General features: G+C 36.8%; 4 protein-coding genes across 4 annotated transcripts; 1 reads left to right on the top strand and 3 right to left on the bottom strand.

The window, feature by feature from the left end:
* The first annotated feature begins 570 nt into the window (after positions 1-570).
* Positions 571-3,189, top strand: LOC117914027 (hydroxyethylthiazole kinase). The gene is made up of 2 exons (XM_034829185.1): positions 571-1,063; positions 2,409-3,189. The coding sequence occupies exons 1-2, from the start codon at positions 596-598 to the stop codon at positions 2,799-2,801; spliced, it is 861 nt and encodes a 286-aa protein (XP_034685076.1). The 5' UTR covers positions 571-595; the 3' UTR covers positions 2,802-3,189.
* A 2,255-nt stretch (positions 3,190-5,444) lies between these two features.
* On the bottom strand, positions 5,445-6,381 carry LOC117914893 (dirigent protein 16). The gene has a single exon (XM_034830410.1). It carries the CDS (start codon positions 6,330-6,332, stop codon positions 5,571-5,573), a length of 762 nt encoding a protein of 253 aa, XP_034686301.1. The 5' UTR covers positions 6,333-6,381; the 3' UTR covers positions 5,445-5,570.
* Positions 6,382-8,058: 1,677 nt separating this feature from the next.
* On the bottom strand, positions 8,059-9,035 carry LOC117914927 (dirigent protein 16-like). The gene has a single exon (XM_034830447.1). It carries the CDS (start codon positions 8,997-8,999, stop codon positions 8,250-8,252), a length of 750 nt encoding a protein of 249 aa, XP_034686338.1. The 5' UTR covers positions 9,000-9,035; the 3' UTR covers positions 8,059-8,249.
* A 1,127-nt stretch (positions 9,036-10,162) lies between these two features.
* On the bottom strand, positions 10,163-15,070 carry LOC117914988 (probable serine incorporator). The gene is made up of 13 exons (XM_034830526.1): positions 14,944-15,070; positions 13,853-14,085; positions 13,116-13,192; positions 12,818-12,977; positions 12,555-12,579; positions 12,208-12,297; positions 11,856-12,027; positions 11,538-11,611; positions 11,369-11,438; positions 10,894-10,965; positions 10,692-10,825; positions 10,522-10,595; positions 10,163-10,428 (listed from the first exon to the last, which is right to left on the bottom strand). The coding sequence occupies exons 2-13, from the start codon at positions 14,082-14,084 to the stop codon at positions 10,337-10,339; spliced, it is 1,272 nt and encodes a 423-aa protein (XP_034686417.1). The 5' UTR covers position 14,085; positions 14,944-15,070; the 3' UTR covers positions 10,163-10,336.
* Positions 15,071-16,964: the final 1,894 nt, after the last annotated feature.

The following is a 16,964-nucleotide window of genomic DNA, read 5'->3' as shown; positions in this document are numbered from 1 at the left end:
TGAGTTGGGTGGGTTATAGAAGAGTCTTCTGATTTGATTTGGGGATGAAGTGTTGAATTTAAATGGTTTTCTGCTGGTACCACTATTATTAATTTTTCCTCAAAAAAGGTGAAGAAGAAGACAGGATTACTCCTTGAAAGTGGAAATTTGTACCAGCAGAAATGATCTTCTTCTTCACCTTTTCTGAGGAAAAATTACAGGATTACTCCTTGAAGGTGGAAACCCACTTAACGGAGACCCACATACCTCATGTTGTGTTTCCTCTGATCGGCTTCTTCTTAGTTCAGATTTGAGTGTTTATTACATGGAATATTTTGGAGACCAATGGCTGCTTACATGGAGACCGTGGTGGCTGCTGACAAGGAAAACAAAAGGGCAATTTTGGAATAACATTTCCAAACAGTAATTAGTGCACAAAAAAAAATAATATTCTGATCATTAATGGGCAAAGCCCGTTTTCCAGGTTCTATGGGTTTCATTCCCATATAACCTTTCATATGGGTCTCCTAAAACACAACTTCCCCTTTTTAAAACACAATTCTCCCAAAAAAAAAAAAAATGGTGTAAAATATAAAATAATCCGAGTAATCAGGTAATGAGCAGAGAGAACATGGCAGAAGAGGACAGACCCAAAGAAGAAGCCCAAAACGAATGGGCGCAGAAGGCCTGGAGGGCCCTCTCCGCCGTACGGCGGCAGTCACCTCTCATCCAATGCATCACCAACTTCGTCTCCATGGATCTGATGGCCAACACTCTCTTGGCCGCCGGCGCTTCTCCCGCGATGCTCCACTCCCTCCAAGAAATCCCCGACTTCACTCCTCAGGCCAACGCCCTCCTCATCAACGTCGGCACACTCTCCGACGCCTGGCTTCCGGCTATGAAGTCGGCCGCCGAGTTCGCAACTCAGTCTGGAAGGCCCTGGGTGCTGGACCCGGTAGCCGCCGGCGCTACCGGTTTCCGGTTGAAGGCTTGTCTGGAGCTGGTTGGACTTAGGCCAACTGTTATCAGAGGAAATGGTTCCGAGATTATTGCCCTTTCCAAGGCCTCCTTAGGGGCCACTCAGGTAATGGTTTCAAACACCTGTGCTTACTGGTTGTTGTTTTTCATTTGATGATTTTTTCTTTATCAAATTATTATTATTATTTTATTATTTTAAGAATTTTCAGATATTTTGTGATGTGTGAATTAAAGTATTTAAAATTATTTTTTTGTTTAAGAATTCTGAAATGAGTTGGGTGCTTAAATCATAGCAGTTTCAGTGAGATTATCATCTGTTTTCTCAGTATGATGAGGCATTGTGTTTTCTTCATCTATTTGTTGCATTTGGATACACTCTAACATGATATAAACTAGAAAGACATTGAAGGATTCAGATTCAGATTCAGATTGTGATAGTTTTAGTGGGAAATTTTGACCATTTTAAGATTGGTCTGAACAAAATTAGATCAAAGAAACACACATGTTTGATAACACCAATAAGAACTGATTTTTGTTTTCAGAAACTGAAAAATGAAAATGCCGTACCGTGTTTGTTATAACACTTTCCTGGAAGTGGTGTTGAAAATTTTTCCATGAAATGGGCCAGGTTCATAATACACTGAAATATTGATTTTCTCATAAAAATATAAGCACTGTTAAAATCGAAAACTGTCCCAAAGGGACATGTTCCTATTTTAATTTTTGAAACATTTTTCTGAAAAATCATGTTGTTTCTACTACCAAAAAAACCTTGATATTGAGGACTATATCTTTGCTTCCTTAGTATATGCTCAACTTTTATGGCTGTGCTCTATCGTTTTGTCTAATAATAATAATTCTCTTCCTAAATTACCTTTCTATTATTTAATTAATTATTTATTCGTAAAATCTTGATTATGCAGTGTCCATATAGTTCCCAGGTTTGTGTTGCACAAGTAGAGTAATTAAAAAAAACTTTTCTATAAAAAATATTCTAAAACTACTGTAGTATGTACCAAATTGGATTCCACATGAGACTTGTCTTTTGAAAAAAGGAGTTTAATGTAAAAAAAAGTAAAAGACGAGTTTGGTATAAAACTTTCAGTGTAAAAAGTGAACTAAATTTTTTCAAAGACGAGTTTGGTATAAAAACTGAACAAGTAGTATCCAATGTGGCCATAAGTGTGATGTTTTTGTATTTACTTTTCAAACAACTCTTTTTTAATAATTTTTTTTTTAAACTACATCTTTTTTTAAAAAAGAAATCCCTTAGTTCCATCTTTAAAGTATCTAAAATTGGGTTAGATCCTTTCTCTTTCTTCAAGCATGAACCAATCACAATGTTCAACTTATGAGTCTTAGATGTGGCATCTTGTATTTATTTCAAACTTTTTGAATTGGTCTTTATTCTTTTCACGGGCAAGAGTAAGTGAATTAGTTTTATTTTCAAGGGTGTAGATAGCATTCATGAATCAGTGGATGCAATGGAATGTGCAAAGTCCTTGGCTAAAGCAAGCGGTGCCATAGTTGCAGTATCTGGAGCAGTTGACATTGTTACAGATGGACGGCAAGTTGTTGGTGCTCGTAATGGGGTGGCCATGATGCAACGGATCACAGCGACGGGATGTTCTGTCACTGCTCTCATTGCTGCTTTTGTTGCAGTTGACCCATTACACGCTTTGGAAGCTACAGTTTTGGCATTATCTGTCTTTGGTGTTGCCGGTGAGATGGGTATGGAAATGGCTAAAGGTCCAGCTTCATTGAGGATGCACTTGATAGATTCACTGTACGGGCTTGATCAAGCAGCTGTACTTTCTCGTATCAACATCACCAGCTTGTCATAAAATGTGGGGAGCTCTGTGTGGTACGTCGATTACCATGGACTTGTTTTAGTCATGTATAGTGCTCATACGTTGAGCAATGTGATAACTGACAAATTGATCAGCATGTTATACACTATGTGTACTTTATTGTTCTTTTTGAAAATCATAATGATCCTATGGTCTCTCCTATTTACAAATAAACAATTTAAACCATTAGGGTGTTTTTCCTTATGTTGCATCTGATTTTTATTTTGTCATTGGATTTTTTCTTTTTCCTTTTTGTAAAACAGAAACTTGGTCCTGAGGACTCTCAACAGCTTGTTCAGAGACCTACCTTGAGTTATTTTATTAGCCAACATTATTCAATGATCACAGAGAAATAACTGCAGTATGAAAATTCAGAAAGTAAGATATGCTTATTGGTTTTCAGGCCATGAGTTTTGGTAGAGTGATTCTTTATACTATTCTTGGACTATATTATACTTGAGCTTGAAATCTGAACTTTTTCAAGTTTTGCAACACAATTGACTCTCTAGCAGCCAGGTCTGGTCCATTATGCTGTAGACAAACAGATTTTGAGGGGAAAGAAAAATTTAGGAAAAAAATGTTCTTAATGATGTTTTATAGTACTTATGATTATGGTGGTAATTTTGGTAAACTTCACAGTTCAGGTGCTATCTTTTCTGTCAAGAAAGATCAAATTTGTTAATGATGGATGGATATTTTTGCAATTGTTTTCTGGGTGTGATATTTTGTTGCCCCAAAATTTAATCTTAGAATTGTGAGAAAGCAATAAGGATCCCACCCCTGAAGCATGTGGAGTTGTCTGCAATCTTTTTTGTTGTTTGCATCCCCTGGTGACCAAGGTTGTCTACTCCATGTTGGACTTGACAGTCATGGATTATATTGGCATGAAATTGTAAATACTGTTGCAAATTGAAACTGCTTAAACCAATCTGGGTGAGCTATTCTGGCTCTACTGGAATATGAGTTGAAATTCATTTTCTACTTCTAGGTTTTCCCCAAATGTTACATGTCTAATCGTATTTTGCCTAGTCTTTCCACTAACGCTCCTTGTGATAATATTCTTCCTAGCCACATCTCATGAACACAGGCTCCCAACCTGTGTCTGTCAAAACAATAGGTAAATTTGTTGCCTTATGCTAACTTTGTAAGATTCCTTCTTTCTTTCTTTCTTTCTTTCTTTATTTTTTATTTTTTTTTTTGTTGTTTTGGTGGTGGGGGGAGGATTCATGAGCTCTCTGGAAGCGATTCTTTACTTTTAGTCCCCATCTTCAATAATATAGGTGATATCCTTCTCATTCATTTGCTGATCTGCTGATGTTCAAGCTGAGATACTGAAGAGCAGTTTAAGGCTGAACTTCAAATTTTGTTTAACTTTGGTCACTCTGCCATGAATTAGGTGGATGGCTAAGTTCTAAATCACATTACTTGTACAATTCTCTTCTTTGCATGCATGTTTCGATGACTTTACCACACAGTCAATTCTCTTCCACTTAATCCTATTTCATGGCCACATATCTTTCCGATTAAGGGGGAAAGCTCTCTCCTGTTACATGTATCCGATTTTCATTTCATTAGGGAAAAGCCATCTTTTTCTCAACAATGTCTTTGTCATTGGATCAATAGCCTTGTGTTAGATAGGAACAGATTTGATAAATAGTGATAACCCTCGGATGGGGTATTAGTACAGAAAGATCTATTAGATAATGAACTATTGGTTCTAAGCCAGTTTGGTGATGCCTTGCTTTATGGAATTCTCTAAATTAGATAGCCAAAACTTTTAGTTGGAACATGGGTGACAAAGTTCTGGTAAAAACCAACTTATGAATCATAAATCAATTGCAGAGTAGACTTCTTAAAGCAGGCACGAATGTTCACCTCTTGATGTTGGTGATAACGTCTCTCTCCAAGTCTTAGATGGGCTGGTAGCTATTGCTAAACAAGTAAAATTACTGGAATCCTCCAAAGACTCTCTATGGAGTGGCTTACTGTTTCCACACATGCTTGAATATGAGGAAGGAGGAGCTCTTATTTAAGTGCAACATGGGGTAACTAGACTTGGATTGGTTTTTAGGTACCACACTAATTTGTGCGGTTCTTTCTGTGTTGGGGAACTTTTTGTCAGACAGTCTGCATCATTGGTGTCTGATGCCTGTGAGAATATCTTTCCTATATTCAGTTTACAAGTTACAACAGAGTTACCGGCCGTCGTTAAGTATTATATTCTGCATAATTGTCTTACCTAATGGATAAATAAATATGTGCTTTATCAAATTCAAAAGTCCATTGAAGCCTTCATTTATCAAACATCACAATTCAACCTAGAATTAAAATGTAGAAAATTTAAGTACATTGTAGTACTGTACAAGTTTTAAATTTAAAGTTCTTGATACAAGGGATGTGCAGAATAAAATTGCTTACAAGTTGGCTACTTTCTTTTGATCTTGAATGATTTTTTTTTTTTTTTTTGAATTTTTTTTTGTACTGATGTGGCTGCTTGTAATTGGTTGCAATTGTGAAATATGGGAACTGTGAAATGTGAAACTGGTATTGATGAAGCAGGAGTCCATGTTCGATTTTACCATGTTTTTGAGTTGGAAGAGAGTGGGGTTGGGCACTTGTGGAAGTTAGAACCTAGTGGACTGATAAAACTTAAAACATATTCCTTACTCATAGATGCCACATTAACAGGAAAATAACAAACCATACACACATTCATTTTCCCACAACCACACCCACAGCAAATTTTCATTCACAGTACCATCCTTAGTAGCTTAGATGGACAGTGATCCTCAACAATGTCTCTGCACCATCTGTGACATGTTGTCCAGATGGTATGAGTGGCCGCACCTCACCAAAACCACGAGCATTCTTAAACTTTCCTGTTCCACCGGTCACAGACAAACGTGACATAGCGCTTCCAATCTTGTACACTCCAAAGAAGTTGAGGTTATCACCATATTCTCCTCCTTCCATCATAGCTGTGAATGCCATCATTTGTGTGGTACCATCTGCAGAGCTTGCCACATAAACTCCCTGGGCTTTCCCTATAGACTGTGACCCTAGCTCTGGCCCAGAGGTCAACACATCATCAATGACAGTGATCGTTCCAAAACCTAGACCCAACCCATCTGGTCCTAATTGGGTTGCCGTTTTACCATTCTGGTTTGGGTCATTTGGTTTTCCTCCAAAAGCACTACCTGCTAATCCTGTTCCTAATGGGATACCGTTGTTGCCATTAACAAGTGGAATGGCACCATTGGCATTAGGGATGGCGACCCCATCTTTTGGAGTATTGAACCCCACTGGCCTAGCAAAGGGTACTTGACCACTGTAGATGTTCCCTAGCAAGCCGGTAATCGGCCTAGCTGTAGGGCTATTGCCTCCAAGAATGTCATGCATGTATAACTCAAGGACTGGCGCTTCCCCACCTGCTGTTGCAAGATCCACTGCTGACACAATTGTTGCCATCCATGTGCTAGCAATTAGCATGGTGATGGAGATGTCCAGTGATGATTGCTTGAACATCTTGCAATTTGTGTGTGTGAGGGGCTTTGGGTCTCTAAGAACTTCTAGTTGAAGGTTAACCAGAATATGCGGTTGTGCTGTAGACCTTGCTCTTTAAATAGACAGGAGGTCATTTGGTTAAGATGGAGTAGTTGTGAAACACAAATGCTGGTGCAGTTGTTGGAGTGTGTATATTAGTTGTGGGAAGCTAAACCAATATGTTTTGGGTATTTTTATTAGCCACACATGTCATGTGTTGAATGGATGAAATCTAATGCATGATGGGTTCCTGAGCCAATTTTATCTATCATTTGTTTTGGTTTGTGATACTGAAAACTCAAGAACCTTAGCTGTTAATTCAAACTTATAAAGGTTTTCTTGAATAGGTCTATACACATTTCTGGCTCCCTGTTTTGGTTAGGTTTGATCTTTTTTAACTATATATTAAAAAAGTTAAAAGGAGAGAAAAAAAGAAAAAAGAAAAGACACCACTACTATTTTATACTTACTGTCATTCATCTTCTTTAGATCTTATTTTTTAAATAACTTTTTGTGTTTACCCTTAACTAGAAATTGATGTTGACAATATAATTTCAAAGGGACAATTCTAGCATTATCAAAGTTTCATTAACTTTGTAACAACTTCAGGGTAAAATGGGACATTCCTGATAAAACAACATTGTTTTTGCATATTAAATTCTTTTTAAAGATAGAAATTCTTTTCATTAGTTACAAAAATACAGTCAAGAGCTCTTATTTAGGTTTAAAAGAGATTTTGATTTCTAAAATATCAATCCAAATAGGGCTTTAGATATGACTTAGCATCCAACTAGCACTTAACTATTAGGGCTACTACAACTGCTAGTTTTTCCCAGTTCCTACTTTCTTTCCTTGTCTAGTCTCTCCCCTCACCCATCTTGATATAAGCTTAGATATGTTAGTTACCTTCCTTCCCAATTTTTACCACACCCTGCTTAAGCTTCAAATCAGGTCGAACTTGTGTTGTCTAGAAGTGTGAATCAAGAAGAAAGTTAAAAGTTCAAAAACATTAGACCAGTGAAAATCTTTGCTTGTCTAGCTCCAAGGAATCGGTTTCAGATGATTTTTTCTAGAAGTTAAATGCATACTTAACACAGAGCAAAACTTTCAGAACATGGGTACACCAGCAAGGAAAAAAAAAAAAAAACAAGGAAAAAGGTAGATTTATGTAGGACTGGCAGGTTTTGGAAAACCCAGTTATCAAGGTATGAATGGAAAAATACAGTTTTGAAAGGGGGTTGTTAACTTCAGATGAAGTGGTAAGCGTTTGTTAAGCTCATTACCAAAGTGATAACTTATCGCAGCTTTGCTTGGATCAAGGTAAGAAGGTTTCTTATCTTAGTTTTTTATTTTTTATTTATTTTATGCCATTTTCTATAAATTAGGCTTTTCTGCTATTGTCTGTACATTTTGGAAAGGTTCTAGGCAATGGCACCCATTCACAGTTTTTTTTTTTTTTCATTTCAGGGTCTGTATATATGACATTCTGAATCTTTCTTTGTGTAAAAAGTCCAAGTTAATCTCCTTGTTGCATATTAGCAACTGTAGAATCACTTTTATAGTTCAGAATGGGAGAATGAATAAAAGGTCATCACTGAAAATCTCAATTGTCCATGTCTGGTATTGATTGCTCAATAGAGTACAAGGTGTAACATATAGCTCTATGGTTAAAGGATTCATCCAACAAGAGATAGTTGTCTATATGCCATTACCAAATTCAAACAGATCACATAAAGAACATTTCTATCAGGGGATTACAACTCAAGTATCAATAAATTTTTGAAAACATTGCTGGACTCACTGCTAACACAGACACAGAAACTTCAATCCATGCCCACATTCATTTTCACATAAAAACAAATGCACATTTCCTCTTAAACCACTATACTGATACCATTCTCAGTAGCTTAGATGGGCGGTAATCCTCAGCAGTGTTTCCACACCATCTGTGACATGTTGTCCGGATGGTATGAGTGGCCTTATCTCTGCAAACCCACAAGCATTCTTAAACTTGCCTGTCCCACCGGTCACAGACAAACGTGACATGGTGCTCCCAATCTTGTACACTCCAAAAAAGTTGATGCTATCCCCGTATTCCCCTCCTTCGATCATTGAAGTAAATGTCATCATCTGAGTTGTCCCGTCTACAGAGCTTGCCACATAGACTCCTTGAGCTTTCCCCATTTGCTGGGATCCCAAATCAGGCCCGGAGGTCAACACATCATCAATGACAGTGATCGTTCCAAAGCCTAGTCCCAGCCCATCGGGTCCTAGTTGGGTTGCAGGTCTACCATTATTACGATTAGGATTTCCAACAAAGTTTGTGCCTGCTAAGCCAGTTCCTAGAGGGATGCCATTGGTGTTCACGGTTGGAAGAGCGCCATTGGCATTGGGGATAGCAACCCCACCTTTTGGGGGAAGGAACCCAACTGGCCTAGCGAAGGGCACTTGACCACTATAGATGTTCCCTAGCAAGCCAGTGACCGGCCTAGCTGTTGGGCTACTTCCACCAAGAATGTCGTGCATGTATAACTCAATCACATGCTCTCCACCCTCTGCTGCAACCTCAACTGCAGCCACGGTAGTTGCAATGTGCCCAATAGCAACAAGCAGTGTGAAGAAAATGGATGTCGACAGTGGCTTCAACATCTTGAAATGTGAGAAGCGAAAGGGCTTGTTGGTTAAGTGAAGGTGCTTCAGCTGACTATGCAAATGAGCAACAGACCTTCCTCTTTAAATAAATGGGAGATTATCAGACTTTGACGGAGTTGTTGCTAGACAAGGTGCTGAGTAACATTATTTGACTTTAGCCTTTTAGGTATCATTATTATAATAAGTATCAAGTGGCAATCTCTTTATTGAAGGACATTTGCAGTGGATTGGGTGGGTGGGTGGGATCCAGTGTACAATGGGTGCTACCAGAGATTATATAATATTTTACTCCAATTGCCTGATGATATGATCACAACAATTCAATATTTGGAAGTTTATGTTGACTTGGTGAAGGAAGTGGGAGATGGTGAGATTTACTCACAAGTGTGGCAGCTACTAGTACAACCAAACCACACTTCAGAAAACAAACGAAAAATTTTGCTTACCGAATGGATGGCTAAGGAACACCATCTGATTACAATTTAACTAGGAAAATTGCTTGTATGTTATACCATTCCTGCATGCCCCAAGCTTATAGCTACTCCCTTCTATATTGTCCTGTCCTGCATCATCTATATGGCTAACATAGTTAAATTCTTGTTTCATTGACTATCAGTAAAAAAAAAAAAAATTTCACAGGGCTTTATTTTGACATAGGCCTGGCTTAATGATAGTTAAATTCCAAATCTTTTTTAGGATAAACTTTTGAAATGTTGCAGTCTGATGTAACATTTAAATGGGTCATATCAGTGGTTGAATACTGATGATGTTAGTCAATTGTAAATTAATCAAGGAGCTTAGTCTTGAAGGTCATTTTTTTTATTTTTTATTTTTATTTTACATTAGGAGGGGTTTCTATACTTACCCAACTCCTACCATCATACTTCATGCAGAGCCAAAGCACCTAAGTTTTGGTCCATTTAATAGGCCAATTCATAAATCATGCTGAAAATCAACATTCCATTTCTTAACAGTCACCTTTTGTGCTCTTGGGAGAGGTAATTGGCTGCTCCTACTATTAGGTTAATATATACTTAATGAAGAAACAACACATAAAAAGGAAAAAAATGAGTGTCTCAGTGTTGTTGGACAAGCTAGGCATGCACCTATTAGTTTTCAGGCCAAGAGAGAGAGAGAGATTGTCAGCAAAATATGGTATCTAAACTCTGAATAATGATTCTCAAAGTAGGCATTTTATTCTTGATCCGCTGGTCATTGAATTGAAATTCTTGTTTGTCCTTTACAGTGGTTTGAAGCCTAAACAAGAACTTCCAACCTCTCAAATATCAAATGAAGAAAGAATACTAACAATACAGGCAAAGGATTAAATGGAATCATGGCAAAGCTGAGTTGTGTATCTGCTGTGTAGTCTCTTCATGATCCATGACTTTGGTCTGCCTTACCACTGGGAAAATCAATTTCCAAACTGCATGGTGGGAGTGGGGTGTGTTTCAGTCAGTAATCATCTCACAATTAGCTTATAAATGAATGTGATTAGCTTAGAAGATGTTAAACATACGGTAAATCGTGGCTGCTAACCACTCATTCACAATTTTCACCCACGTACTTGCCCAGCCGATGTCAATGCTCCATCTGCTTGTTTTAAATGCAAGAGTCAAATATATACAAAAAATGCTGAAAGAAGGGATTTGGATGGAATAAGAACATGAGTAATCTACAGCTGCTTACTTCCTGGCTGAGCTATCTAGGTTCCAGCTGATGAACAACATAGCAAAGTACATAGCCCCCAGGGAGAATATCATGTGGAAAAATCCATACTTATAAGGGATATCATCCTCCTCTTGAACTTCATCTTTGCGGAACTGGACAGCATAGAAGGACTCATTACTTCTTGCCAAATGAACAGGGATTAACAGAAAAATGTAGTCACCTGGAATGATTGTGAATCAATGCCTGTGGAAAAGGTTGCCATCACAATTGCACATATTGCAATGAGGAAGCTCTGGAAGCAAGAGGATGGGAGAGCAAACTTTTAGTGAAGTGATCAAGAGAAACACCCATACAAGGAAACAAAAAGATTTATGCTTAATGTTACTGTATCTTGATAATTTCTATGAATCATTGTCTAGCTTTAAACACCGAGAACAATTCTGAAGGCCAAGGAATGATGCTTTTGTAACCTGTTTTGACTATAGTTGAACAAGTTACAATAGCATCAGTCAGCAACTGGAAATGAAGGTATCTAAGCCCACATTTGGAGGATGACAAATACCAGTCACTTCAACAGGACAGATGGTAAGTGAATCAGCATGACTATGGATTCTCAGTCATGATTTTCTATTACTTACTTTGAAGGATTGCATCAATGGAAGTAGACGGGAAATTAAGCAGATTATTAAGCTTACCAGTACAGTTATCCAATCAGCATTACTCTTCTCTTGCTTTTGTGCGTTGCAGTTTTCAGTGGCAGGCTCACTGGAAAATTTTTAAAGTCTTTGGCAGCTAAGTGAAATGGCATAATACTCAAAATGAGTCCAAGCCAGTGACTTAGAATGTTTGGGAGAGATTTCTAACCTTCTGATAGCAGACCAACAGAGGAAAACAATATAAGAAGCCATGATCCCTGAAGATAAGAGACCTCTATTGACCTGTTCTAAGCATCCAAATAATCACATATCAGAGACTACAATGACTATTATGTTGATAGGAACCTGGTGAAACATGATAAAAAGAGAAGGAAAAAAAAATCACATCCAAATAAACTAAAATCATGTCTTCCTGGGAATTCAGAATACAAACATCGCTTGACGGGCCATAATTAACAAGAGCATCCACATGAATGTGAGGAAAAAAAAACATACCAACTGGAAAGAAGTTCTTAAAAAAGCATACCTTAGAATGCAAAGACATAGCCATCATTACCACAAGCAAAATTGCAGTCCAAGTGATGAAAAATATGTTGAGACTGCAGGAAGTTCTTGGGGCATACAGGGAGTACATCAACACAATGCCACACATAGAAGCAATATAAAAAAGTGTTGACATGAATAACCCCAGGAAGCAGCTGCAGAATATGAAAGAGCCGATATATCAGCAAATTCACAACAATCAGTTTCAAGGAAACAAGCCAATGCAATTGCGACTATACTCCAAAAAATCAATTAAACTCATTGGAATAAAGTTTTATGCTTCTGCTAGCACATGCCCTTCCTAGCATATTTGTAGTTAGTCCATGAATTTGTACCTTGGTTTCCTTTTCTCATCAGGCATCCAGTAATTATTCCACCATGTGATAAACTGGATCACACTAATGAGCTGGAGAACAAGAAATATCCTACACCATATAAGGCACAGGATGAGTATTAGCCATGGCAGACATCGGTGAAAACAAAATTATAGCAATCTCCCCTCTTTTCTTCACTAGAAATTATAACTTAGAGCTATAGGGTCTGCATGTTCACAACATACTAGAATAGAGATTCAAACCTTTGGTAGACAAATTGAAATAATTTGTTCTTCACAAAGAGGATTAAAGGTTCACGTGTTATATTGCTTTATATAGAAACTTTAAGCCAAGGATTGGAAGATTACCCTGCACCGACACGAGCAAGTTCACCTGCAAGAAGAGTATAAACTTGTTAATTATCAGTCCCAAGATGGAAATTTGGAAGGGAAAAGTGAAACTCAACAGTAAAAGAAAGCATTTCTCGTAGAACTTCAATGGGGACACGCCTGTTCTTCGAATTTTTGACTTGAGTGCTTCCTCTTTTCTTGATTGTTATGTAAAAGAATATATAAGCATGAACCAGGCTTGCATTTTCAGGCTTCTTAATTGGGACTCAAGTTGAACATACCATACAAATGAATAAAATCCGACGGGAAGAAGAATGGAACTGCCAATGATACAATCAGTAGGATAAACTTCAATTTCCACCATCTGGAATGCCACTTACTGCTAGCTTCATCTAATTTGCTTGTTTTAAATGTTGTGAGGAACATTAAAAGGAAAAATATCTGAACTATTGTTAAGGATGTTAAATCTCAAAGGAAAAAGTAGTAATGGAAACCAAGTGTATACCATATCAGAGCAGTGATAATGCAGTTCATAAGCATCATATCTGAATTACTGTTGTCATGCTAAACAAAGGATACAAAGCAACCTAAACTCACACGAAGAACTCCCATAGTATGAAAACAATCACGTCCCTCGATTCCACAAGATTCTAGATCTGCAAAAGAAATTATAAATCATAAGGAAACACCAAACAGCATCATGGGATATTCCTTTCAAGTCTCAGCTTTGCAGAGTTCAAGTGTCATGAGAGGTATCTGCTCAGCTGCTACAAGTTGGAAGAAACATTAGACAATGCACAAAAAGCGAAGGACCAAAAGTGCCAAACAAATGTATCTGGTACAGAAATTGGATAAGAAGCAGTTTTGCCATTATGTAGTTGTTAGTTATTGTTAAATTGAGCCTATTAATACTGATAACAAGCTTCAAATGCTGCATTTTGGGGTATTTTCATTGAACCTCAGGCATAGATTCAACCTTCTGAGAATTGCACCAAGGCTATTGGCAGAACATCCTGGCCTTATCAGAAATGAGATAGCTTCATAATCAAAGACCATGGTTCAGACTCCCACAAATTCAGGGTCTTGTAGTTTGATTTGCTATGAGAGATTGATAATTCAGGGTAGTAAAGATAAGTAGTGAGAGGCTGTACTGATTACTCACTATTCATATCTGAAAATAAATTTCTTATTAAAAAAAAATTTCTTACAGAGGATTCTTCAAGCTTTCTGAGAATTGACAACTTCATCATATGGCAAGATGATCCATTCCTACAATGAAATTTTACTCAAAATTTGGAGGAAGAACATTGACTTACACTGAAGCTGAGGGAAGACCTTTTGTCCATAGTCGCGGATGAACCAAGCACTAAGATTTGTTAACAAGAAGATAATGCCATATGAATATCGAGCCTGCAAAGACTTTTTCCTTTCTACTGAGCATTCAACACTCTTCTGTTGTAATGCCGTAGGTAGTTCTTCAACCATCTCTAAACTGATTACATTGTTTTCCCCAACCTTGGCCTCAACAACTTCAGCAGAGGCGCTCATTCTGCATTCAATCACAATAAAGTTAAAGATTAACTAAAATTTTCAGATTTTTCTCCACAATAGAGGCTGCATGCCCAAGTAGTAGTAATCTTTACATAAAGCAACTTCAATGGGCTGGGAAAGTATGAGCATTTCTCAGTAAAACCGACAGTACAGCCTCAATCATGCATCAAGAAAAATGGAATTTTCTCCATGGAAGAAATTTTTGAAGATAATATTGACAATGGTTGAAGTACATCAACTTCAAGCAATTAAAAGTGATTAACTAGTTACTTTTACACATAGGAACTGCAGCTCAAAAAATCATTTTCTTTAAAAAGCTTCATTGTGCTAGAACAATGTGTAGTCAAATCTAGATCTCCTGGTAAACCTAAATTTTCTACACCTGCCCCCCAACTAAAATGGAATTTTATCCACATTAGATTGAGATTTCAAAGTCACATTAAGCTCAACTTGCAAGCAAAACATAATTGTTTTTCTTCTATTAGAACTACATTCTCAAAGGCAATTCAGATAAGAAAAAGCCTTCCATTTACTTGGAAAAGGTAGAACAAGATGTAATCTTCCCCTTAAAGCTAAGAAGTTCCTGAATAACTTATCCATCAATTTTGTCCACCTATGAATGTGAATTTGTAAAGACCATAAGGAAAATGCTTGAACTAAAAGGAATTAAAAAAAAAAAAAAACAAATAAGCAGCCTTCAACAGATAATCATGCTCAAAGTAGGCATGTTTCCAATATATGAAAATGAAGAGGAAAAAACACGAAGTATCACTGCCACAACCACCACCACGAACCCTAAAGAAAACATAAATAGAAGGGAAAACAACCAGTAAAAGGCAGGAATGGGAATGCTAACCTTTGATTACTGGTTTAGAATAGAGATGGTATTTAGTCTCCAGACTCCCCGGCCTAAAGAAATGAATGAAGCTCTGTTTTCACTCCTTACAACAAGATAATTACTATTGAAGCAGCCAGTTTTAAAAGGGCATTTAACAACTGGCAGTGTTTCATAATTATACTACCACCTAGCCCCAAAGCCTTAATATCCAAACCATTTCTCTCATGTCCTTTTCTATGATGTCATGACGCTCCATCCCACACCATGGAGCCCTGGGCTAGTCTTTTACATATAATATCAGTGCTTGACACCCAAAATCTCTGAACAATTACAAACAGGATACAATACTCCACGTTTATTACAATATATTTGTTAGGTGTCTAAAAAATATTATAATAAATACCATTTTCCATATCTGAGAATTTATCTTTGTTTTTGACATTTTTTGCAACAGGACATGGTAAATGATTTTTTAAGTGAAGTTTGGCTTGAGTTAATGGTTTCCAATCCAGAGAAACTCATACCAAATGTTCAAATTCTAAATGCAAAAGTTTTCATTTAGTAAATCTAAGTAAGAGATCACTAGATTTTTATTTTTTTATTATTAGTTTTATTTTTTGAAGTTAAAGACAATATTGGGAAAGCAGAACTTGATATTGGGTCATCAAATAAGTTCCTGGATTATTTAAATTACAAAAACAGAGATATGATAGAGATGGTAATGATCATTGATTTGTCTGAAGAGGAGGAATGAAGCTACAATATTGAGAAAGGTCTAGGAGATTAGAGATGCTTTGATTCTTAATAAAGTATGACAAACAGAGGAAGACAATGCAGGTAGGGCCCAAGGCCTTGACCAAGGCCTAGAGCCCTCCTGGTTTTCAGACTCTGTGTGGGCATCCAATCTACTAGGCGTTTGTAGGTGCTGTAGTGGCGGTTGGAAGTGAGGCTGTGCTCAAAGACTATTTGAATAGCTTTTGCCCACAAGTAACCCTTGAAGCCTAAAGCCACAAAAGAACCATCCATTAGGATTATGAAGTGCTGAATATTTCAAAGATGTATGCACCCAAAAAGAAAATAATTCATAGGGTGATAGAAGATAGCAGTCTAATTAATTTGTTTTCACATAACTTTGTCCTTCCCAGCTCACTTTCACAATATAATATATTCTCATGTGTTGTTAGGTATTGTATCATTGGGTTTAGGTTGTCTTCTAGAGTGAGTCAGTAGGGGAATGTAACTTGAAATGGTGGGGAAATGGATTTGGTGAAAGTTGGAAAGAATGTAGGGGGAGGGTATGGAAGTCTCTCACCTCCTTCCACAAGTTTGGTTGATAAAAATATCTCTTCCTTCTCTTTTACTTCTGCTAGTCTCTCTTAGTTGGTTTTTGAAATGATAACACATCCATGGGATCATCAAATGTGGAGGAGGAAATGGCAAAACTTCAGACCTCTGAGCTATCAAGCCAACTTGCATTCCCATTTTCAAGGGCATGGGTCCTGGTAAAAAGGTCTTAACACCATTTCCTTAAAGAAAAGATGTTCACTAAGCCCAACTTTTGGCATTTTAAGGGCTTGCCCACCCACATTTAGTTCCATATTGTTATGAAAAAAGATAAAAAAAAGGCTTAAAATTAAAATTTGATAAATAATTTTAATTCTAAAATTTATTTAATAAAATAAATTTTAAAATTCAAACAATTTTTTTTTTCATTTTAAAGTTTATTTAGAAACACTTCAATACACTCAAAATTAATAATCATTTTTATTAAGAATTAAATAAAAATAAAAAATCAAGCCAAAGAAAATCTATAATGATTTACTATTTAAAGTATTTAAAAAAAATTTCTTTATAAGAAGTTAAATACAATATAATTTAATTATAAAAAACTATTGTGATATGTTTCAAATTTAAGAAATATATATGTAATACTGAAAGGATTGTATACCCTTTAAATCGAATACACAATAAAATTTTATGCATATTGAAGATGCTCCAAATCTTCATGAATAAACAAGTTTTGATTTCTTTAGTTGTAG

Source organism: Vitis riparia, chromosome 5, assembly GCF_004353265.1.
Source record: "Vitis riparia cultivar Riparia Gloire de Montpellier isolate 1030 chromosome 5, EGFV_Vit.rip_1.0, whole genome shotgun sequence".
In the NCBI taxonomy this organism is placed as follows: domain Eukaryota; kingdom Viridiplantae; phylum Streptophyta; class Magnoliopsida; order Vitales; family Vitaceae; genus Vitis; species Vitis riparia.
Note: the sequence above shows the minus strand (reverse complement) of the source record. Positions and strands in the feature narration are given on the sequence as shown.